This window comes from Gallinula chloropus (assembly GCF_964237585.1).
Source record: "Gallinula chloropus genome assembly, chromosome: 6".
Lineage (NCBI taxonomy): Eukaryota > Metazoa > Chordata > Aves > Gruiformes > Rallidae > Gallinula > Gallinula chloropus.
Window position 1 is genome coordinate 29608331 of NC_140091.1, and position 26846 is coordinate 29635176.

Below are 26846 nucleotides of genomic sequence, written 5' to 3' on the forward strand. Positions count from 1 at the left end.
AGCACCAGCACTGTAGAGTTAGGTGTCCAGACACCTTATTCGCTGCTTAAGAGACATTTCAGGTTTGAAAAGATCCAGGGAAATCTAGACTGATGGTAGCTCTATCAAAAAATCTTTCACTAAGTAAGGAAGTTCTGCAGGTGCACAAGTTAAATACTAAAACATGTTATGGTTGAGGAGAAAGACGTCAAGAATACTGTTTCTTGCCAAGTTTTTTTTGGTGGTTCTTCATCTGAATTGTAATAATTCAGACAAATGCCCAGCTGCATTGATCTGACTACAACCTGAAGTTACTCAGGTTTTATAAGACTGCAATAAAGCTTTCTTTGCATTATCCAGCCAAGCACATAAACATTTTAATGAACTGTTTTTACATGGTTCATTGGGTAGCTCCTAGTCTCCTATAATACAAATCACTTCTCCGTCGCTCTCAGCCCTCTCACACAGGCCTCTCTTCGCAGTGGGCACAATGCAAATTGAGTAGCAGCTCTGTGGAAATTGAGCAAATACTACATTCCAGTGTACCTCCCAACAGGGAAAAGGTTTAAGCATCACGTGAACAAAGTCTCCAGCAACCACAAGCCACGAAATAGGACATGTAGAAAAGGAAGAGTCGCTGTTATCACCAAGCAAACTGTTCATTCAGGTCCAGTATCGAATGAGCTACCGCCCTGCACCGCACACGCCTCAGACAATGAGCTATAGTGTTGCCATGGAGTACTGGGGGAGTTAAATTGCCATTAATCATACAACAGAGCATCTCCCAAACAGGTATTTATTTTATATTGACCTAAAGGTTGAAATAAATTATTGAATTCAGCGTCAGCGTAGACCAAACCTCCTCGGAATAATTAAATGGCAGTAATGACAAGCTTTTCGGTGTATTCCAGTCACCCTTTAAAAAGCAACATGAAAACCATAAAATATTTAGTGTTATATTTTCAAATAGACTTTACGACACCTTATGTATTTTTGGGATTAAAGATTAGTTCTAACACATGATTTAATAATGAATGCAAATTATAAATGAATATTTAACAAACCATATCACGTTTTATGTCTTAACATATCCTTTGCCATTACTGTGACTGAATGAGAAATAGCTCTGTGATGTATTGTCCTGCTGCCTAGGGACCTGGTGTTTTCACCTTGATATGGCCTTTAAAATAAATTAATTTGTTAACATTTAAGAACTCCGTGTAAGAGTTGACATAAAACATTTATAAGTCTGTTTATGATTGAATGAACCACGCACTAATCAGATAATATTTATTTTTAAAATAATTTATATAACCAATTGTTCCATGAAAAAAGGTTTGGAAGTGTTTATTTCCAAACTGAGTTTAGGATTAAGTGGTACTAATGGTACCATAAAGATGTTATATAGTGTTAATATAACCTGAGTATTAAAAACATAATGAATTTGCTATTTATGAACCATTAAGTTTTACCTCAACCCTAGAATAAACTTGCTATCATTACAGACCTATTAATAACTTTTCTGTCTTTTTTTCTTCTCTTTATCCTTATTGGCTGCTTTGCTTTTTCTTCTACATGGTCAGAGTCATTTTTTTTATATTTGTAGGATTAATTAATATTTTTAACAAAGCAATACTTTATTTTATTCTGCAGAACATTTTGTTATTATTTTAAGTGACACTACAGACTACTACCACAGAAAGACAAACTTTTTTTTTTTACATTTCATTATTAGATTTTTATGCTGCCTATCTAAACTAAATTTATTTTGATTTTGTAGAGAAATAAGGGCTTGGCTTCATAACTTTGGTCATTTTAAGCGGCCTAATTCAGACTCCCTGTTGAAAGAATACACTACGTGCAACAAATGAAAGCATATTCATTACACTGGGTGGGAGATTCACTAAATTCTCCAGCAACTTTTTGTGCCTGAAGTAATAGATCTCATATCTGCCAGCACTCAGCTGAGCTGACCACGTAGGTCCCTGTCGGAATTGGCTAGTAATCGAGCTTACAGTAACTTATAACAAGCACCTGGCTATTAATGCTTGATTTTTACATCATTTAAGATCCAAGTAAAGTGTTTACAGAAGAAAGCATCAGATATTTGAGGTAAAATAGATCAAAAAAATAAAAACCGGCAAGAGGGAGACAGGAAGTGTGCAATGGAAAAGGGCACAATGACTACAAAGCAGTAAGCAACAAAGAAGTTATTACTTTTTGGTGAGGAATAAGTTGGAGGAAGAAATTAAATATTAGTTTCTTAACCAGCAAGAGAATTCTCGGAATAGCAGTCCTCACTCTATTCTCCTGCTGTTTGCATTGTGTCTGGAGTGCACTATTACACAGAGGTTTTCTATTTATTTTCAAATGGTTAATATCTTTCCTCACATTTCCCAGGCTTCCCTGCCTCTTCCTGTCATCTTCTTGCAGCCATCTCTCCCTATGCATTTCTGCCCTAACTTTCTTCACATTTCAGTCTCCAGAGCACATGGTTCTCATCACTGTTCTCTCACGTTCACTTCAAACTATTTCTAACATAAGCAATGCTACCTTGCAAGACTTCAGCTTATGATCAATTTTGGGATCACTCCTATTTAGGGTCTATCAGTTGAGAATTTTTTTTTCCATCTGCAGAGCCTTGTATCTTTGGGGAAAGCTGCTGCCATCACCAATTCTCCTTCATTTCACAGCTCAAGGAGATCTAAAAGTACTTCATCATGGGCTGAAAATATAACCACTGCTTGATAGATTTTGAAAGATTTGGTTTTATGTTAATCATTGAAGTCTCTCAAAAGCGCCCAATATTTCTGTTCAGACTTCTCAATTATTGTCATGAGAAAGGAAAAGCAAAAGCAAACAGATCCTGACAGGATCAAGTCCTAACTGCCCCCTGAGCTGCTAAGTTTCCCTGTCCTTGCTTACACAGAGTTTCATGTTATGCCCTGACTCATCCTAAGCTAACCACAGCATGGCAAAGATAAGAGAAGAACAATTGTGTGGGGATTATTTAGTGTTTACCCCTTGTTCTCAGTTCCAAAGCTACCATTCTCATGGCACACTGTAGCTCTATGCTGATCCCTTCAGAAGCCAACAAAACCCAAGGCTGAACACTAGATGACAGAGTTTCACTTAGTGAAACAGCATTTAAATTCTCCACAGTGTTGTTCCTGACCCAGGATATTTTTGTTCCAGACCTAAATCCAGAAGACTGCAGTTTTGCTTTTCTTCCATTTCCTCCCCCAAATACCAAAACTCAGACTCCCCTCAAACACTTTATACCAGCGTATTTTCCCTTTATTGAGTGAACAGCTAATGCAGGTGAGCTACAACATCAGTAGATACTGCTTACCTTGCAAGATAAGGAGCATTAAAATATTGTGCATCACTGTACATGGAAGACAAGATGGTGAAAATCCCTTCACCTGAGACAATATCAAATTGGAGTCAAGGTTCACACAAACTACCACTGCAGTCTTACATTTGTGTTCACATTACCTCCATTCTGCCACATGCACCTAGTTACCCCCTCTGCTTCGAAAAACCAGCAGTTATATTTGTGGCCAGAGAAAAGGCAAAGCCCAACACTGAGATAGGTGAGAAAGCCCAATTCAAACTCCTGAGGGAGAAATAATGGGCAGTAAGCAAAGGGCTGCTTCAGGAAGCAGCAAGGCTCTTGGTATTGCTACCTGAAAACTTAGGAATGAAGAAAACAAAACCAATTCCCATCTGCAGTATAGACAAAGAAGATAACCCTCCCATAGGAGCACAGCATGATAAGTAGCCACAGGGAGAATCACTGTGATCAGTCAGAAAGGCAGGAGAGTTATTAGCTTAGCCCTGAACCTCCTACTTAATGTGGGGCCAGTGGTGATAGTTAACAGACCCTGGCTAAGGTGACAAGCTTTGGACCTGCTTGAGGAAATCCAATTGAGAAGCAGCCATGAGGAACAACAAGCTAGAAACAGATGTTTCAGCTACCAGGATGTGCACACATTTAACCTGAATATCTAGAAAAATTATTGTTTTCTATAGATAGCGGTTTCATCTCCTCCTGCAGCTCAGGTACTGTCAGATCTCATTATCCACAACTAAAGGGTTTCCTTCATATTTTGGAATAGATCTTAAATCCAAACAGAACTGTTCGAGTGATAGCTACTGCATGAAGGATTCCAGGCACTAGATTGATATTCAGAAAATAATTTTAGTGTTCAAGCAAAACAAGGCTAAAGCCACGGGAATACAAAAAAGTTCAAAGAGTTAAAATAATAACTAATACCCACTTAACCCAGCATAAACCATGAGGAAAGCTAGCATTCTGTTAGCTGTTAATTCATATTTAGCAACTAACATTGAGTATGTGTATTCCTACTAGCAAACATAAAGACTGCTGCCAAAATACGACAGGTTTGTCTAAAGGAGATAATTATGTGCAAGAGCAATTATGCCAAATGCAACAAAAAATGTTACAAGTCAAACTATCCTTTTGTGCATCTCTGGGCTCCCTAACCTATAAAGGAGATTACAAGAATCCTATGGGATGTTAAAATCCTCTACACAATATATACTCTGGTGCACGCTTTCCTTTGCGGTTTCATTAACATTCATGAAAACCACACATACACCTCAGGAGGAGAAAATGCCCCACTATGTTGGTTTTTACAAGAAATTTGCTATTCTCAACACAACATATGCCTGTTCCAGATTGCAAATGGATCCCATTTTAGGGACATAAAACATCTCTAAATAGTTACTGATAAAGTTGTTTATGCTTCTACATTAAACAATAAAATAAATATGTATAAGAGAAACCAACACCACTGACTTGACTGCATAAGCCTATCTCTGAGCACATGAGGAACAGAGGAATATCTTTACAACCAGCGTTTTCTTTTATGTGCTGCTTAACTTCTAAGTCTGTATAGCTTTAGGGGACAGGAATAAATGAAACTACTCTTTCAAACTCTTAATTTTATGTACTGAGTAAGATGATTTTATGTTCTCTTTTGTTGCCATTTCGAAGGAAATATTCTCAGTAATTTCCAAGATAGTAATAAAATAAGAAGTCCCTGGCTAAAGAATTTTTTTCATCACTTCTAATTAAGTTAGAGTATAATAAATTACTCTGATATTTAACTGAGAAAACCGAAACAACCCAAAAATGTTTTCATTTGCCTTTCTTCCTCTAAGTAATATCATAGCTGGGAAAAAAAAAGATTAGTACATGAAATTAGCAAGACTAGGTAACTGAAAAGGTATCAATTGATAGTAATACCTAAACTTCATGGGGATGTATGAAGCCTATCTTCATTTTTAACTTTTTCAAGTTCTAAATTCTAAAAAAATCATGTATTCGTGATCGCTGTTTTTCCAAATGATAGACATATAGGGTTGACAAAGATAGAGGAATTTCTCTTAAATATAGCTTCTTCATACAGTGTTATCAACCCAAAGCAAAACTTCTTAAAAATGCACCTTCAACTTGTTTTAAATAACCATAGTTTTGCAAGCATCTGAATAAAAAGTCCCTTCATAACATAGTTTTTAATTCAGAGGAATCCAGTGGTCGAAAGATCAGAAATCTACCTTTTCTTCTCATATGTACTTAAGTATTTTGTTTCAGCCAATTCAGGAAGCTACAGGCTTCTTCCAGCTAAAAAATAGTACAGCCTCTCTAGAATTAAGAAAAAAAATTATGCGTTAAAACCTGTACTGAATAAAGTATTTGCTCCACTTCCATCTAGTATGTAATTCAGTTCATTAACTTGTCTTGTTTCTGACATCATACCTTTTTTATTGATGTTTTAAGTTTTGAGCAATCACCTGGTTTAAAGGCGTAAGTATCTAGAAGCTCCCAAACCTCAAGAAACAAAACATCGTGTTCCAAAAGATTGTAAAAGAATTAAACTGATTTTTGAAATTTAAACAAACTGACAAAATAAAATCAACTATATAAAAAGCACATCCCACTGTTTCAAGCTAAGCATCACTTTCACTACCTCTCTATATATTATTTCCTTACATTTCAAGTAATGGAAAGTATCACATGCTATAATAATTAAAATAAAGCCAGTATCTGACAGCAAAGTGGCCAAATACTGAGTTTCTTGGAAAGCCCAACAATTAAAATAACGTGCTGAAGAATAGGTGTGCCTGCAGGAAATCTAGACAGATGTTGGGGGTTCACCACAAAAGCAGCCTGTGCCTGCTGTATACTATGAATTGCAGGACTCCGTCCTCCATTTCTTTAACTGAATACTATGCAGGTGTTCTGAAATATTTAAAATAAACAGCAAAACAGAAAAGCATATATATATCATAGTCTTCAAAGATGCACTATGAGGACTTCCAAGATCAAGAAAACTACTGATTAGAAAAATCACAAGAATTGTACAATTTCCCCTTGAAATCAAGTCTCCTTTTTATAAGATAGTGTATGACAATTAAATAATAGATAATTTCCATTCATATGGGACTTCATGTAAAATTCTGATGAAAATGGGAAGTTGCCATCATTTGTATGTTGCACCTGAAGCAGCCAAATACAACACGTTCAGGTAAGGCACTTCCAAACACCCTCACTGAATTTTGCTAGTCCAGGGGATAAGGGCAGGGATAAATAAAATCAGTACAAACTAGTTTCTACAACCATCATTATGCAAGGGACTGCAAAGGCTGTCATGCCATTGTTTTAAGTTGCCTTGTCACCCTAAATGTCTGTTCATACTTTGGTCTACTTCAGGTTTGGGTTTTTTTTACCCTACAGACAAAGCTTAAAATTCTTACATCTGGATCACACCAAGAAGCTTCAGCTTTGCAGCCTGCTTCCCACGAACTGCAGACAGATGATGTGCTCACAGATGAACAGTTATGCTCAGTAATTGTTACTAACACCAGTAACACAACCAGCTCTACTAGTGACGAGAGGACTCTGAACTCCAACCTATACAACAGTTCAACTCCTCATTATCAATAGAATCACATTAAAAATGTATGACGCAATCTTTTTCACAGCACTCCAGTGGAATCCCTAGCTGCTTTCATAGTGCAGCTGGAAGTCTGCAAGTATAACAGACAATTGTCCAAAGAAGTCACTAAGACTGCCACCGTTTCCTCTGCCCCCAGATACAGATATGTCTTTGTGTGAACTTTAACACTTCTGAACTGCTTTGCAGCTATGGTTATGAACTCCAAGTATTAGCCCCATCAACTGGTGGAGATGCTAAAGGCAAAGACAACTACCAAATACCACTCTAACACAAAGGGAGCTCAAAATTGTCTGGGAGTGCTTAAGTGTTAACAGTAGAACTGGTTTTCATGTATCTCCATGATGGCTTTACACAGCCCTCAGATAACAGGCAAGTTATGGAAGAAACTTGGGGAAAGTAACAGAACAGGCTGAGATAAACATTTCAGTATCTGTCAGACTGTACTGCTATGCTCCTTATGGAATTTCCATTTATTTTTCTGGTTCAATATAGGGCACTAGACTTGGACTGCAAATGTAATTTCTTCTTCAATTCCTTGAAAAAAAATAAAAGTTATTTCTTCTTTCTTAATCATTTACTCTGTGGAAGTCACTTCTAAATCTCAGATACTTTCTCAGTTTCTATTTCAGTACTTCCTGCAGAAGACTCAGTAAGAATCATACAATTAGGGTTGAACAAATAATCGACACCCATATGAAAGATTAAGTGCCCCCAGCAGGAGCTACACAATATAAGTTCATGAATGATACCAAAGGATACTCATGCAATGCTTTATTTGTCCGTGAGGCAGATTCAAGTCGCGCATTGTGTACAGGATACCAGAATCATCTCTAAGCCAGCAGGCAAAGTTCTAAAAGAACCAGTTCCAGGGAAATTGAAGAGTAAAAACTTGTTTGTTAAAGAAAAAAGACCCCACCCAAACCAATAGCTTTCATTGTAAAGGTGTGGGTCAAAATACCCTCAAAGACTGAGGGCTACTCCACCTCGCCATGATGAGCTACGCTTAATAGACAAGTATTTGTAGACAAGTCACTGAGAAGAAATGTCACAGCACAGGACAGGGGGGAAACAACACAATGACACACACCAAAAAACCCACAAAACCCCCAATACATAGGTGCCATCATCTCTACTGTCTCTAACACAAATAACTGAAGTCAGTATCAAGAAAACAAGGAGAAATAAATGTCAGCTCCAAATATCATTTGCTTTTGTGTGCCTTGGTCAGACTTCAATTGCCATTTATTGTGCAATCAGGCTAAAATACCTTTGTTTGTTACCAACTCCCCTCAAAATATAATTCCCTAATCTAATCCTGTTTATTAACAGCACAAACATTTTGACCCTAAAAGGTATCCTAGCAACATTAATGACCCAAACATTAATTCTTAAAAAGGCAGTATGTCAGTTTACTGATGCAGATTCCTTTTCACTCCCAAGTAATGACGCTAAAAATCCATCTAAAATAGGCGCAGGGCTCACCTACATAACCTCCTTCCCTCCAAGAAGAAAGTCATTGTCCAAGATCAAAGCAACATAGTAAATTTGGACATTTATAAAATTAAACCCCAATGCCTTCCTTTTACACTAGAAAAGGAGGATTAGTCTATTAAAAAATAAACATGAAGTTAAAGGTATCTAGGTGATCCTGCAATAAAGCCTTTAACTTCATCTTTTGCTTTGACATCTCCGGCCACTGAGTGTTTCATTTAGTATTGTATTGAATAGAAACAACAGAAACAGATTTCAAAACAAAATTTTGTACACCTATATTTGAAATGCAGATGCACATGTCTCAAAAATGATTGGTGTGTTTAAAGAACAAAGTTGATTGACACATGCTTTCACTTAATGACGGCAATTACAAAGAATAACAACTCCAAACCACATCTGTTCAATGTAACAATCCTGTTGTGCTATGCAGATTACATTGAGGGCTGTCAGAAATGCCAATTTTACCACAAATCATGCATAAGCACATTTGTAAGACATGAAACAGATTAATAAGCATCAACACTTTTCTGTAAACACTTGTTGAAGAGAATAAAAGCTGTTAGCACTGAAGGAAGCTATACAGCCGTGGATGCTTTCTCTATCAAGCCTGAAAGAAAAAAAACATCACAGGAAGGACAAAAGTGCAGGCTGGATTCCCAAAGAACAAATCTCTCACAGCAGACCAAGGAGTGGAAAACCCAACCACTATGCTTCATGTGAACAACATTCAATCACACTTACCTTTTTTCTTTTCATCAGTTCTCACTTAAAAAAATCTTAATTTTACATAGCATTAGGTAATTAATGCACAAACAGTACATATTTAAATTATACTGAACTCAAATACCTAAAATACTGTACAAAAAAGAAAGCTTAATTCTAATTTGAGTAAACATAGGTGTAAGTTTATAGGTTTTACTTTCCCACTATTTTAATATTATTTTAACATTGTGAAAAACATCATGCTTTCAGCACAGCTTTTTTGTTAATTGCATAACATGCAAATGAGAGCTGAAGCTAAAACCACTAAGTGAAAAAAACCTGAAATAACTAAGTCAAAAACACTATGAACTTTTTTTTTTACCCCAGGGTAATTGTAGGTACCTTTACTCAAAAGTTGTTTAAGATTCGGGGTCATGTTTTTTCTACAGCAAAGGAGCTTGGAATTATAGGCAGTCACATGATCTCAGAGAAGTCATTAATGTAACACGACTTTGTTTGCTTTTATATGACAGAAGACATAACAGGATATAATTGACATGCAATATAATTGTAGAATAAATAAATAGTATGATTTTCGACCAAAAAAGGTTCTTAGATATGCTCCCCTCAGTACTATAAATTTAGGAATGGAAAGAGAAAATATTTTAATTTAAATTTCTTTAAGAATTAGTTATCCAGTAGTATGACATAGTTGACTAAAAATAGATACTATACATGCAGACATATAGGATTGTAACAGATCTTTTTGGTTGTATTTCCCCAAATTGTCTAAACTTATTTTTGTTCAGACTGCTACAGCAGATAGAACATTTACTATCTAGTGGACCAGTTAGATACTGCAGATTTAGCCAGAGATAAGACCTACAAGTGTAACATTTGCTTTTAAATTAAGCTTTAATTTACTTAAGTGTCTGAAATTAAAAAAAAATTAATTTATTGATAATGCTGATACAGCTGCCTCAGGCATTTAAAGCACACCAGGAAATCAACAATTTACATCACACCTAAATACTTCACAAAAAGACTATCACCTAAGTATTATAATCTACAAAACATCTAGAAAGAGTAGTAGTACAATTATGTTCATGCTCTAGGCTTATGCAGTTTCCAATAAAAAGAACAAAATCTTTGAGTAATTAATAGGAAAGATAGTGCATTAAGTCTCATATCCTGCAAACCATTCAACTATTTCATGACTAGGCAGTCCTTCTCAAACCCATAACGTTGCATAAGTAGTTTGGATCCACCCCTTCTTTTGTGTCAAACCCACATACCTCTAGTTTTCTGTTAGGGCTGCAGGATTCCTGTGAAGTTACCTAGCTGCCTATGGGATCAGGGTGGTGATGACTGTTCTCAAAAAGAGGGAAGCAGGAAAACATCAGAACTTCTGAAACTTGCATGTATACGTGCCTGTAAATGTGTACTGAACACAACAACAACAGTGTCTTTAAAATCCTGGTAGCTGCCTTTGCAGCACTACTTCTATCAAGCCATTAGCAATAAAATTAACAATTGGTGATTATTTATTGCAACCCTCAAGCAGAAACAGCGATAGCCCTTAGCCAGCACTTTGCAAACTGTGTCACTGTGTGAGCCAGGGTTGAAAGTTCTTGACTGAGGAGCCACCTGCCCATCAGAACCATTGTTTAACTCTCTCTTCAGGGTGCAGCTCAGCACTCTGCCTAGTGCAGGAGGGAAGCATTCTCTAACGTAATGTTCTTCATTGCAACAAATATGTCAGCCTGGACACATTTCCTCAGAAACAGCTGCTTCTGTGGTATCTGGGCATTTGAGTAAATGATTTGCAGAAATTCCACAGGGAAGAAGGTACTTTAAAGGCTGCCGGGGAGTGTGATAGGGCTCGAAGAAGAGTGAAGAGGCACAGCTGTGACAGCTGAAAGCAGGATAAGCTGCCACCGATCTGTTTCTATGCTTATCACAACACCCATTAATCAATTCCAATCACAGCAGGCCCACCAACTAAACTATACTCCACCTCTCAAAAATTGACTACTCAGCCTTGCAATCCTCCTGAAAAATTGTTCATCTGAAAAAAGTGTCAGAGGGGCAGTCCATTTTATATCCCTGTATTTGCATTTTAAAATACACCAAGCAAGAGTTAAAATACCAACAGGCCTTTTCCTGAAAGGGTTCAAATTTTCACTTCATTTTTTGGTGTATGTAATTTTAAGTGAAAAGGAAAACGTTTCCCTTCTGCTTTCTCAAAGTTGTGCCACAGGTGAACTCAAGGCCAACAGTAGACCAAAGGGTCTGTATCTTCAAAACAACCTAGAATATAAATAATTTTTACTATACCATTTGAAGAGTCTCTTTAAATATGTTTCACCTTCTATGTGAAAAATAACTAGAATTACAGTAAAAATTACAGAATACACCAGTACATGGAATGCACCAAATTGCACTGAAACATCATTAGATATGTTCTAGTTGATAGTAAATTTCCCATTATTTTTGAAGCTTTCTTTAATAAGCATACTTCTCCCTAACATTCAAGCCCACTATTTGTACATATCAACTCACATGGGTGTGCAAACTCTGCAGGTTTGAAAGGAGTGGTCTGGTTCCTTCAGTACATAAGTTACAGTAATATTCATTCACTAAAACCACTGAGGAGGCAGTTGTGTAATTGGCTTGCTTGTTTGCAAATTTTCGAGTCATTAATGCATTTTACAGTCCCTGTCTTTGCTGACCCCAGGTCTAACCACACCAAAACAAAGTTGCAGGTTCAGAGAATACAACATTAAATTAAAAGCAGAGCTAAGGAAAACATTTTTATCCATCACAAGTTCCACAAGATGTTAAAGGATAACAAAGGAACACCTTTCCACAGATCTCAGAGAATAATCCTGACTGAATGAGATCCCTTAGAACAAGGAGTGAGATTGCTGAATTTCTGGTCCCCACTACTTTCCATTACATAGAATTCAGTCCAGTGTTGACAGGCCAGAAGCTTTAAACTTGACTAGGCATCAAAGAAAGCACTTAATCAGAAGCCCAGCTACTTAAAGCAACCACTTGAATGGATTAAGTGCACTTTGTCTATCTCTGCAGTGTCAGTTTAAAGCTTGGAAGGAGGTTTTCAGAATGAACCAGACAGTACAGTGACTCCAGCTTCTACACCTACCTAGTGGTATCTGTGCACTGAAAGAGCATGGCAGGTTTTGGAAAATCTCCCAATATAATACACCACTTTAACAGCTTCCTTATTTATGGAGCTGTCATGTCACTGAAGAATAGCACTCAACCTTTTATAAAAAACTGTGTATTTTAATAATGGTATGGGTTTACAAGAGCTAGATGGCTGCTGTGACATTTGTCAAGTTTTACTAATTACCAGAGAACAGCACAGGTAATTTCCAAAGACCACATTACAAATGCATGCAATTCAGAGGGCTTCAACGTGTGTGTTTGCTGAGAGTTACTGTTATTTACACAGCATCAACAGTTTTTCTAGTTGATATACAAACAAGAGAGAGCCTGGCATAATTACTGTACAACACCACAGAACAAACAGTGAAGGCTATGCTAGTTATTCAGCAGCATCCCTCAACTACCAATAGCAAGTAATTGGCTAACTTTTGAATTCCTCCTGTATTTAATATGTCAAGAGATATTTTTCATGCTAAACTTAGATCTCTTACTACCAAGACAAAATTCTGAGAGATCTTATATGCTGCTCATGTCATGCATATGATCATTAATGTCACTTGTAACACCATAAAATACACTTTTGTGCTTATTGTTAAAATTATTTTGACAAATAGATGACTCTATGCGTTGGCATTGCAAAACAGACACATTAGACGTGCTGGGGAAATTCTGCATTTCGAATCAAATAAAGTGATCCGTTATTTATAACTACTTTTCTAACCCTATGAAAGCCTTGGTAAGTACGACAACTGCTATTCATCTTCACCTGCATTACCTTCCTTCCTTTTGTCACCTTCATCATACTGGAGATTTAAGGATTTTGGGGTTTTTTACTTCCTTGACCTCCCTTCAAACAGGTACAACTGACTCTCCTCTAGAAGGCATTTCTAGGAACAATAGAACAATGTAAAAATGCTCCCTGTGTGACAAAGGCATTCTGATTCTCCGGACAACAATTTTAAACTATTTTTTCCAGCCACTTGTTTTCAGCTCTAAACTCTTTGGGACAGAAATTCCCTCTACATGTGAAAAATGCCTACCAAACAGCGAGCATTTACACAATCTAAATAACAACAGTTGTCTTTACTGAAGCAAATTCCTGATGCAGCCCCTGCAGTGGCCAACTAAAAGCAGCTTCAGCCTCTTCAAGCTACTTTTACAATCCAATTTTGCATTTACACTATAATAGAAATGTCTATATATTTCTCATGTAAAAAAACAAACAAGAACAACTGAAGGGAAAAAAATTGCTTCCAGCAAGCAAGCAAGCTAAGAAACTACAGACAGTATGAACCTCGAGGTCTGCATCTCATGAAGATGGAGTATACCAATGTGCTCTGAATATTGAGACATGTGAGAGTACAGAAGTAATAGAAAACAGATCAGCTGTGCACACACATAACAATGTGCTCACTCTTTATAAAACAAACATACTAGCATGGAAATCCATTACATACCAGGTTTAGAAGAACCTAAGAGGAATCTAACAACTTAGTCATAAACCACTCTACTACACAAACGTGTTTTTTATTGACGTCTTTTGATCACAAAGCAAACATTGATAAGCTGTCAGAAGAAATGCACCCAGCTCCCAATTTGTGCAAACAAATACTCAAATATTCCAATCAGAAAAAGGGACTGCCAAAAAATAATCTTATTCAACACAAAAGCCAACTTTGTGCATTCAGAGTTATATTGCCAATTCTATCGTAACAGAAGTGTTACTATGATACCTCATTGTGACTGTGCAGCCTAAACAGAAATAGGAAGAGGAGCTGGTGCACTGCACTGCCTGCTGGTCCAGAGATTTTAAAGTTTCCATTGAAAAAAGCTCCTTCCTCACAAGAGACATAGGAAATGGAAGCATTTTGGGACAGGGGAATTTCTGTTAGGCAGTAGTCTCTCCAACACTGCGTAACTGCAAAAAAGTTCTCAGCAACCTGCTAAATGGATGGCTGCTGCATTCTAACACCAAGACAAAACAGTGAAATGTTTTAGACTCACATTATGCCTTCAGCCTCAATAAAACCCTACAAAGTTCACTTAAGCGTACCACTCACAAAACCCTATTTTTTAGCTGCTTGTATGCAATATTCAACACTTCCAAAATACCGTGATGATTTTCACTACTATTTACAAAAATGTTAGGATTTGGAGTTTGGTTTTTGTGGGTTGTTTGTTTTGGGGTATTTTACATACTACAAACAACAAATTTTTTCAAGAATTTAGAATTTAGTGTTTCTCTGAAAGCTCCATTTATCTGAGAAATCAGGAGAAAAGCCAACAATACTGTTTTGTACCTCTGCGCATTTGTGAAGAGGTCACTGGTGACTTTACTTGTCCACACAGAAAATGCTGGTAAACACTCTCTCAGGACACAGCATCACTTGGTTAAAGCATATAGCACAGAAGATCTTTATTCTCTGGACAGCATTGCCTCCCAATATAATGTTGCCAGTGCAATGTGTCATAAATGTGTTTTATGAATTGTATCTTACTGAAGTCCCATCTTTCCTAGACTACTGCTGTAAACAAATAGCATGGAATCCTAGTCTCAAGCAGCGAAAAGGGACCATTGAACTGAGATTAAAAAGCAGCTTCCACTGGGGTTCTAGGTGCTGAAAGAACAGCTGCACATGTTCATAACATTATGAAAAAGCACAGTCAAGCCAAATTGCAGGGCTCATGTACGTGCAGTGCTCCTAAGTAATAACACCTGCTTAACCTATTACTGTATAGGACATTGTCTACAGCTGGTTTGTAAGTTCCTTTACAGGCTTCTAACTGTAACCTCACAAAGCATGTATTAGTATTTTATCTCTAGCAACAGCTTAGACATCGGCTATTCATCTAAAGGTTAAAACATACCACCTCAGACAAGGAGATCCACCTGGAGTTAGGAATCTATTTCTTCAGTAAGTGGTTCATAAAGATATAATTAGACCACTGATTTACTTTGCAGCTGAGAGAGAGGAACCATCTAATTATTTGAATACATCTGTGGAATGAGAAATGGTTTCTCTACCTTTGCAAAGCACTTTGAGAGCTACTAGTTGAGAAACACTGTAGATTTTCATGAAATTCCAGCCAAAGCAGAACAGGAGATAGTTTTATAATGACTCAATAACATCAGAAGTTCGGCAGAGGTCAAGTTACAGTTGTCATGACCCAAGTACATCAGTACTTTGCAAAAAGAAATCCTCTCTTTAAATTGTATCTATCAAGAAATTTATCTACTTATTGCTTTCTAAAACCAAAACAACCCCAAAGAACAACCCCCAACTTTAAGTGCGGCCAAAATATAAACCTTAACAAATCTCAGTTTCACCATTAGAACACATTCACAACAACTTCTATTCACCAAGTTAACCTGTTAAAAACCAAAAGAAGGTTGTAAGCTATTTCTGACCTACAAGTTAGAAAAGGAAACACCAGAATTTCTAATTTCCATCCTGAATTTCATCTTCAACCCCTTATGCAACTTATAGTAGAGACAACGAGGAATAAGGAGCCATCCAAGTCCCTGTGCAGCAAAACATTAGTTTATTCATAAGCAATTTGGTGATTAGAAGTAGCTGAAGAATGAACTTGAAGGTAAACAGGCATAAGATTTGCTTCACTGGGCCATAGCCCTTCCTAGCTTTATGTTTCCCGATTCTAAATCTGAGCCAATAAAGCAATTTTTTTCCTTTGTGCTATCCACATGAACACCAGATGAAAAGCTATTCCTTACAGCTAGGCAGATATTTAAGAAATCTAGTTGAGGTATTGATAAAAAACAGTTTTGAACTATGTTCCAGACGAGCAAAGTTACGTGCTTTTTTATAACAGTATCTTCAATACATTGAAAACACTAAAGTAACAGTGTAGGAAATTAAAACTAGGATAGCTGTGATATAGAAAATGTGCAGCCTCTTGGACAAAGCTGTAATATAACTACTTAACGGAATGGGTAACAGAAAAAGTTATCCTCTAAGCTGCACAACGCTCCGAAGTTTTCTATAGACACATAACGGCGCGGCCTGAGTGCTCGGTTCAGGCCGCGGCCAGGTGCCGCCAGGCCTGGGCGGGCTCAGGCGGGCACGCCTTGTGAAACACTTCCATCTAGTGGCCAAAAGCGGAATTCCACGGGCAGCTGAAGCAAATTCCCACCTAAAATACTGACAAGTCGATACAATGTTTTAACAAGCAGTCCTCGAACTTAATATTTGCTGAATATTTGACCAGCGCCTTCCCAGAGGAGAAAGAACAAACAGCTACAAGAGTCATGGAATAAGCATCAACAACTGACAAGTTGCTTTGGATAAAGAGTTGCTGAATCAGGCCTGGCAGTGGAAGACTTAGTTTGACAGTAAAACAAAACAGGGAAGTGTCCCATCTATCTCATGAAATAGCTGTGGGACAGGGCAGCACATCAACGCAGGAGAACACCAGCAAGGCCTCTTGTGAGGGGTCCATATTAAAAAATGAAACCACCCACAAGACCCCAACCCACCAAAAAACCCCACTATGTCATCAGCACTCTCTCTGGAACATTATTAGTCAAGTATTTAAGCACATTATTTAAGCACCTGAAGCTAGAGACAACACCCCGCAGTCTCTGGGGCAATCCCAGAAGCAGTGACCCTCTAATGACAGCAGCAGCAGAGGAAACAGCCTGGATTCCACACTGGAGTGTCAGCTACAGCTGTCCAAGGGAACTATTTAGGGGCACATTTACAAAAGTCTTATGCAAACAGGAAATAAATTGTCCAGTACCCTCCTTGCATTAATCCATTGCTTGTCATTCTCTTGCTACTCCCAAGCCTCACAGTGCTACCTCGCAGCACTCCGTAAGCATTTTTACAGAGCAGGCTGGATCCCCTCCCCTGAGAACAATACACTGCTGCACAGGATGAGGAGTACAAAGAAACACCTTGGCATACTTCCTTTTGGACTGTGTGATACATGCTCTGTGCAAGGTTAGCACGGTATTAAAGGTTTATATGTATTATACACATACTTCACAGCTTGATTAATCTTGTAGAAAGGTTTACCTCAAACATTACTGGTCATAAACAAAAACTGAAGGCCAGCTAAGTTAACACTGATGCACTGATTTCTGATTTTATCTTCATTAACCAAATATTTAAGAATATAGCTGGGTATCTTAGGGATAAGAAGCACAGATGAAGTTTTGACAGGCGAGGGGAGAGGAGAGGGGCAAAACTGAAGACCAACAGAATCCTGTTTATTAGCTTCACTATCTACTGTTGAAGACAGCTAAGGAGTTCAAAACCAGCCTTTACTTCATTCCACACTTACACTTCTGAATTTATCAAGTCCCTTGTAATCAAGCATTCTTGTAAAAAGCAGTTAGGACAACTACTGTCATCAGACTCCAGAATTAAAAGACCATTTCATTTTGAAGCAAAAGTATCTACTAGTATTAAACATCATTTAGTTCACACATTTCAAATTCACACTTTATCTATTCATATGTCCTAGGAAACCTGCTTTAGCAGGGGGGTTGGACCCAACGGTCTCTGGAGGTCCCTTCCAACCCCAACAATTCTGTGATCTTAGGGGGTTTTGTAACCATGTATACATGACCATATATGGATAGAAAAATGAGACAAACTACCAGTAAAGAATTTCAGATTCAATTTTGTGTTTAAAAAGTTGATGTACATTTTCTTTCCCTCTCCCACGCAGGTTGGTGGTCACCTGCAATAGCTGATGCTACATAAAAAACATACTTAACTATCATTATGCATTTATTTTATAATGAATAAGATTTTTTATTTACACTTATAAAAAAATGCAATAGTGCTTTTAAAAGTTGTGATTAAAACAAATAAAAATACTGAAAAGCATAATTCTAAAAAAACACTGGTTTTGTATTTCATTAACACAATTCTGAATTTCAACCCAGAACTGTTTTGTGATGTGAAATGCCTGAAGATGGCCTGCAATAGTATTTTGCTATAGAGAAATACATTCAAATGCCCCTTTAGTCACCAATAAACTCGATGGAATGCGCTGTCAGAGCTACTGTGGTGGCAGAGTCTTAACAGAAGATCAGAAATTAGGAGAGCTTCCTAAACCGGGCTGTTTACAGGCAGTTTACACTCTAAATAGGGCACAACAGATTCCCAGAATGTGGCTGAGAAGGAAACATACAGTTAAAATAAAACACAGCAGACTGAGAAATGGGAAAGCATTCCAGTGAATGGATATGCATATTCCAAATAAAAATTTAAAGGCTTCTCTAAAAACCTAATACCGAGGCCTGAACAGACCCGGAGAAAGCAGCCACGCTCATTGACAGAACTCACTGGTACCATGGTATAACAAAAGCATCACCATAGCAAAGGTGCACAAAACATTAACCACGCTGTTTCCTTCTCAGGAGCTCCAAGTAGGAAACATTATTATTATTATTCAGCTTTTGGGAAGTTTTACTTTGTATCTATAGCTGATTCTTGCATGTTATTTTGTAATTTTCCCTTTTATGCTTATATATGTATAGCCATAGCTAGCTTCATCATACTTCTGCATTTAAGTGTAAGATTTTGTCCTAACATGTCCATGTGCAACATAGTTTTTCATTTTTCTGAGATAAACAATCTCTCTATCAATACCATTGCTTGCACACTAGGGTGGGAGGCAGAAACACATTAGTGGGATGTCATTTTCTACCACAGATAATTAACACACACATCGTAACATAATTCAGCAAATGAGGGGTTTATACCAATATATAACACACATAGTTTGGTAGGCTGTGAGATCAAAAATAGCATTGCATGGGGTTAAATACACTTTAAGTTGGAGCTTGACATTTATTTGAATCACTACAAATAACATTTCAACAAATCTCCAGTCTTTACAATATTTTAAATAACAAAGTAAAGTAATCATGCTTAATGTGTTTGCTGGGGTTTGTTTTACCCTTTGAAGTTTGTCTCTATGCTCTACATACCTATAAGAGGAAAAAAATTGAACTGCTCAGACAATAGCTGATATGAATGTAAGTTATTAAGCTACTAGACTTGCATAAAGATTAAACATGTAATGCTTGTAATAGGCTTAAGGAATCTGCATGGAAGACATCAAGTATAGTCTAACTCCATATGACTAAGATTGGGTTTGGGGTGTAGTTTTGTTGGGTTTTTTTAGTTTCAGACAACTACCATGAGTTTTTCCTGATACTTTCCTTCCTTTCCTTCAACTCTTGGTAGATGTTTCTAATTAGTTTACTTGGGCTTGCTTTAATTAATAGTTAGCTACAAAATTAGTTCAGATTGAGAGGTACCCGAAATAATGTTTTATGCAGTCTGTGATACTTGCTGTTGATGAGTTCAGGAGACCTCTTTTAGTTTTGTTCTTTTTTTCACTGCAACCAATTGTATGCATGTTGATTAGGTGATATACTCCATCTCCTATTCCAGAAGTAAGTTCATAATAAGACACGCTAAGTCAAAAACAAAATAGGCAGGGGAAAAAATTTAAGAGTAACTGAATCTTGCTAGATATACCAATTCCAAGCCCTGAAAAGAACAGAAAATCAAGAGATGACACACACACACATATTTAATATCTAAAAATTAAATATTAGGACACTAAAAAGGGCAAATGGCCCTTCCTTGGGAAAATGCATAAACTAATCTCAGCTCCTATTGAAAGCTAGGATGAGAGTTAAAATGCTGTCCTAAAATAAAAGTTAAAACAAACAAACAAAATACTCACCATGAAATCAGAAAACAAGACTAATTGTAGTATGTTACAGTATATAAAGAATGAGAAGAAATTTCCTGACCGAAAATAGCAGCTTGTATTTGCAGAGGTACATCAGATGTAGTCTCCTCTCCTGCCTGCAGATGCCATTACTGGATCAAACTAAGTTCAAACTGCAGCTTGTCTTCCTTCGTCTAGAGCATTCTCACAAGTCAGCAAGTGCTAGAAGAGTTACTTATCCTTAATTTCTAACACTGGCATGTGTTCTTTAAAAAGCATTGGCAGAACGTGGGTTTTTTCCAAAAATGTATTTACACATAATTCAACATTGTTTGAAGGCTTCTTAAGTAATCCAGTCTTTGTATTCTGATGATATACTCTCTCCCAGAGCTGTTATCTTTATCTGAAATGAGAGTGATTCTTATTGCTGATTAGGGATAAAATGAACAGTTTAGTGCTTAACCAGATAGGCTCTCACAGCTTTACCAATTTCTGCATGAAAAATAATTTACATCATGGTTTTGACAACAGCAGTTTACCTCATGTATTAATGTTCGATGAGAGAATGTGTAATTTTATTCTTATTTTCCTAGAATTAAACAAATAAAACTGGAGGCTGAGTCATAAAAATCAGTAAAGTATTAGATCAATACTCTCAGAATTATTATGTATTCATTAATACAGTACAAGTATTGTACTGAAGAAATACCTGTTCCTTGTTAACAGCAAGTGATTTTTATTATGATAAGAATTTATTTCATTAGATTTTTCTTCATTTTGTATTTTCAAATGAAACTATGGTACAGAAGTCAAAATTTAAAAGCAGGGAGGTGAGGTATTCAAAAAGGCCCCTTCTTTTTCTTTTGTTAGTCAATCAAATCCATGGGTCAATGCCCCAATTACTTTTTAATTACCTGAAATCTGACCAGAGAATGTTTTCCTGAGAGAGTAAGACCGAAATCACTTAAAACAAATAACAAGAACAAAACACACACCCAAAGCAAAACCACCACACTAACAAGTGACCACAAACTACAGGTTACATCAATACCTATAATAAAAGTGAAGCCTTAATGACTTCAGTAAACAATACATCTCATTCATGTCTCTGAGCATTTCTTCATAATTCTACCTGCTACCCTACAGTGCATGTACCTGACTGTTCACCGAGGTTTCTTTCAGGGATACAGAGCTCAAGACTAAGTTTTCAGACCCTCAGAGAACCTTCCAAGATGAAATTTAGTGCTCTTAGCAGAAGCATAACATCAACTACTAGAGCTACTAAGCTTCAGCCAAAGCCATAAAATCCCCATCTATGCAAGTGTGTGTGAATGGGCTTTATTAGTGTGTACAGATGGAGAAACCGTAATTGAGAAAACATTGGCCAAAGAGAAGAAACAAACATGCTGAGGGGTATAGAACATCAGGGTCCTGTGAGTAAGCCTACAGGACTCTCCACCTTAGAGTCAGAAACTCACAGTTGTTGCTCCAGTCTTGTAGCTGCAAGTGATTGTACATGTTGGTACAAGTGAAATATGAAAGAATAAGTCAATGTACTGTGTGAACAGTTATCTGCTGGAAGTAATTCTATTATCACTGGTTAATTAATAAAAAAGTGTTTTAATAAATACCATTTGTATTTATTACATAATAAATACCACTGCCACCTCTGGGAAATTTATGCCACCATCTGTATTTCTGCACAGGTAATTAACTTTAGGACATACTGAAGTAAAAACTGGTTAAATTGCACTGTTTTGGTATCTGCTTTAGTTTTATGGTTCAGAAAAAACACCAAAAGTAACATCTCTACAAGAGTCTTCTGCGTATTACTGCTATCTGCTGTAAGTTAGGCAGCAAGATCTGCAAAAATGCAAGAGGGTGGAAATACCTGGACCATACTGCACAGCCCGTATTTTGGCATCTACTTCACCTCATCGCTATGGCTAGCAGGTGATGCAGATACTACATCCAGCCACATCAATTCCTCTGCTGACCTGAGCCTAACCCACACCTACATCCAGCTCTTCAGAAAGACCAGCAAAATAACTTACCATTCAAATCAATCCATCCCAAAATCTGCCTGCTATGATCCCAATTCCTTGACATTCATAACTTATGGAGAGACTAGCCTATAGTTATAAATATACCTTACCTTATGGTATATTACACCAATAGATTACTGGAGCCTCCGCTAGGCTTGTTGATGTATTAATGCAATACGTTATGAGAGCAGTAGCTCACACTGATGATCTATAGTCACCATATATATTGTAAGAATGAAGTACTTCACTGATGTATAACTATAACAAGGGCACCAAGCTGAAGAAAACACTAGCATAAGTAGGTTGGGTTAACATATTACTCTAAAATGTGAATGTAGTATTAATAATGTGAATAAGAGACTATTAGTTGACTGATTAGATGTTAGTGTAGAGGGGGAAAAACCCAAAACAACAAATCAAACCAAGCATCAGAAAGCTATTGGCAATATTTTCACTCATCCTACAAAAGCTAAATTGGGTATGATTAAAGGTGCCCATCCAATACCTCAATTAGAATTCTATCAGAAATCCATCTGTTCGCGTTTTCTTTCTCCCAAGTTTCAGAAAGGCTAAGAACTAAAAGTCAGTTGGAACTCCAAGTTTGCAAAGAACGTTAACTTGGGGGTTGGGGAGAAGGGAAGACAAATTCTCATAACACACAGAGCTACAGAAACTATGATGTTTTCTGAGCAAGAGCTTATCATTAAGCACAAGAATAAAAGCAAACATGATTTATCATCTGGGCAGGCAGACCATCAATAGTAACCCTTAAATCATTTTGCAATGGGGACTTGACCTATTATCAGTATATTAGCAAAATCCGAAAGTATTACCTCAAATACTCAGCTTGTATGTGATCAGTATGTGTTGTTAAGTGTCTCAGTAGAAGAAAGAAACTTCAGTACAGTAGCAGTCTGGTTTTCATCCACTTGTTACTAAGAAGTGTATTCTGTAGCTCACATTCCAGATTTTTATACTAGAATACCTTCAGCAAGGAAGCAATACTCTGTGATAAAGGAAGGTCTCAAAAACAATTGCATACAGAAGAAAACTGGCAAGGAGTTTACACTTTAAGGAAATAACTTCAAAGTTGAATGGGTAATCAAGTTACATAATCTACAGCACTCAGATACATGATTCTGAAGAAACAGTTCTTAAAACTTTCAGCCAAATACAACACACAGTTACAGAAGTAGAACTTTAGAATGAAAATCTGAACAATTAGATATACTTTGTTAACCTTTGAGCACACTTTAAAAGCCTTTACGGTAAAAAAGTGATTAAGCAACATCACACCTCATGTGAGAAGGAAATTAGCAGAAATAAACGTTGTTGGATACTTTTAATGGCAGGACTGTACTGAAAGACATTGTTTGACAAAGTATTACAATATACTAATCTTAAAAACATACATGGGTTACTGGTTCAGCACCAGCAGCTTTTCCCATTTCCTCCAAATCAGAACAGCACACAATTGCTGAATAACAGCATCAATAACTATAGCATGAAGGTGTTCAAAAGACAAGGATTCTCTTTACAGTTGTCTTTTCACAGAAACCAGTTCTAAAGAGCCTGACTCTTCTCAAAGACTGAAATTCTCAAGATGTTGAGCATATTCCCTCAGAAGGGAAGATAATAGCTATGAGCATGTGGCTTGGAAGCTTTGATAAGTAGAAAAAAAACCCCTTAGGTTTTAATTAATGATTTCTCAGCACTGTTGTAAAATGTGCCAGGTCCAGGCCTTCTAGAATCCAGTATTACAGAATAAAAACTCAAATTAATTTTCAACCTTGCTGTTAATTTTCACTGGCTTCAGTCAGCAAACTGAAGATAAGATGTTAAGTCATGACTATAGTAAAATGCACAAGGAAGTAGTTGATCAGGAGAGTTCAGTGACCTCATGGGATGACTTACATATTACTTAGGAAGAGATATGCTTTTAATCCACTCTGAGTAGTACTGAAAGCAATCAAAAGATTATTTGCTAGCAGTAACAGTCAATATGAACTTACTTCAGATGTAATATAAAAGAGCACCAGCATTGATACTTCAAGCCGAGATTTTGCAACAGGTTACAAAAACTTTGAGAGGCATTAATCAAAGTTCCAGAGTATTTTTACCACCTCTCACAGTTTTGCCCCTACAGAAATAAATACGAAGTCTTTGCTTTGTTTAAAGATATTTTTTTTAAAAAAAGAAGTTGCCATTTAAAAAGTGAAAGCCATAAAAAAGCCCTTTAGAGTTCCCATAGCGCTACTAGATCATAATGCAGCAGAGGTGAAGCAACAGTGTTAACACAAAAATTGGTATCAACATCACCTGCTTTTCCAGCATCAGGCATAGGAAGGTAGTCTCCTTGTCTAACTGTAAGCAATATCAATATGTTGCAAATGCCCTTCAAAGGAATCTTTTCCATGTTATACAAGAGGTGTAAGCTAAATATTTTAGGAGACGTGAACATCCTATCAAGGGTTTCACTGTGTTTATAGTGTTCCCCAACGGTTTTTAAGCTTCTCCATTCATATTATTTACAATAGATTTTTTTACTTACTGCATTAAATTCTTTATTAGTTTAGTAATAACAGACTTTTAAAAAAGACAACATACTTGAAAATCTTACAGCCCCTTAATTCCAATTTTTCTTGTAAAATTTAGGGTACTCCCACAAATAATTATTTTACTTGCATACCACTTAGTAATAATATTTACAACAAATTAAACCTTTTTTTTGGCATGTTGCTTTCCCTCATGTCAAAGGAAAGAGTTCCCCTGAATTTCTTGATAATAGTATTTTATACCCACTGTATCCTACTAGGTAAAAGCTCTGTAGAAAATGGAGGTGAAGACTGGAGTTTGTGTGTGTGTTTTGGAATCTCCTTCTCTTTCCAAGCAAATTCAGTTTCACCTGTTTCAACCTGTCCTCCCCAAGCCTCTGTAGTTTCATTATAAAGAGTTTGAGATTTCAGTGATGGCTGTCCTTGCTCAAGTTCAAAATTCACAACAAGGGAATCAACCAGAGAATCCAGTTCATCCAAGTTCATGAAAGGCATGGGTATTTTCTGAATAGGATTGTTAGCAGAAGTAGAAGACAAGGCAAATAAACCAAAATAGTTGTTAAGATAGCCAGCTATGACAGAAACCTTCTCTGCAAAGCTCCTAAGAGGGCTTGTGTTTCTGTATGATCCTACAAAAAACAAAAGCAAGAAAAATCAAATGCAGCATTTTGCTACAAGAGACCAAGTAGCCCTCCCTCCCTCTTGCTTTACAGGCTTCCTGTAGCCCACAGGTTACTATCAAGACAGGTAATAACCCAGGTAAATACCTTTTAATGTCAAAGAAACAACTTGACAGATTTCAGCTAGACACTGTTCCAATTCCAAATATCTTGCAGCAACATTCATACTTTTCTGTATTTCCCGATACAGACCATCTTCTTCTGGTAACAGAGATTTTATTTCTGTCTGTATTAATAAAGAGCATTTTAAAAAGAACCAAAACACATGACAGCACAGTAACTAGGAAACACACTTATGGATTCAGTCACATAAAACACAGCTGAAATACAAAATGAAAGCAATGCCAAGGCAAGAAACATAAGATAGCTCTGAAAAGAAGTGCAAGATAAGAGGTTTGTTTCTTAGAAGATTAATTAGCCCATCTTTTAACTCAAAATATTAATAAATATGGCCATAAACAACTGCAGCAGTTATAAACACAATTACAGTAGTATTACTGAACTTGAGGCTTTCAACTTAAAAGAAAACAAAGCAGGTGGTTCGGATGTACACAATGAGCACAAAGACAAGGAAGATGAAAGTATTTCTGGAGATACTCCTAAGTAAAATTAAAATCAATTAGTTAAGTGGAAATGCAGTAGCCAGAACAGTTAGCGTTCCAAATCACAAGAATACCACCAAAACAGGAGGTGTTACCATGCTGTTGTAAGTATAAAGAAGGTATTTCAATTCCTCCTCATGGTTAATACATCCTTTAAACTTAAAACCCCAGGCTCAAAGCACACATTTTGGGAAATGTTTCTCTTACCTTTCTGCAATAAGAGATGTTAATCTCCAGAAATCTGGCTAATGCCAAAACATTATCCTTTATTTGCTTCTGAACCTATAAAACAACACTTCCAATTACATTGTACACTTGATTCAAGACAACATAGAAAGTACATTATTTTAGAGTAAGAATGAATGCTGGCACATCAATGATAGAAATGCTCATAACGAGAAGTAATGTTTTCTGCAACAGAGCATGCAATTTTTCAAAAACAACCTTAAGTGGTAGAAAACATTGTTAACTATCTGCAAAGTTCAATGACCCCTTAATATAAGAAAAATGAATGATCAAATTTAAGTATTGGCTAAAGAATGGTCGTCCTTTAATTTTTGACTCAGTGTCATTCTAAGTGCCAGGGGTGATCTCTTTGTTAATACCTTGATATTCTCTCCCCAACTCCACATTAGTTCCAGCAGTGACAAGCATTTACAGGAATCCTACAGATACATAGGCATCTGCTGGAAAGGAACGACTATCTGGAAAGCAGACAGCTCAATTCCTTTTGCTGGAAACATGAAGCATTTGGGAATTAAACAAGCTGATATGAACATGGAAGATTTTGGACATTTTACTGTTATCTGGAGGATTAAGAATAACAACAGTGGAAACCTAAGTAGGAAGAAATCTTTTTTTTTTTTTTTTTCCTCAAGACAAGCATTTA

At 36.8% G+C, this 26846-nt stretch overlaps 1 protein-coding gene across 1 annotated transcript in view; it reads right to left on the reverse strand.

Moving 5' to 3' along the window:
- Window positions 1-26846, reverse strand: part of KIF14 (kinesin family member 14) — a gene marked incomplete at both ends in the record, with an annotated part of 66430 nt that overhangs the window by 17472 nt on the left and 22112 nt on the right. The window contains 3 exons of the mRNA XM_084266313.1: window positions 24933-25304; window positions 25443-25581; window positions 26165-26239. Of these exons, the coding sequence (XP_084122439.1) occupies window positions 24933-25304; window positions 25443-25581; window positions 26165-26239 (586 nt within the window). The remainder of the gene's footprint in view (window positions 1-24932; window positions 25305-25442; window positions 25582-26164; window positions 26240-26846) is intronic.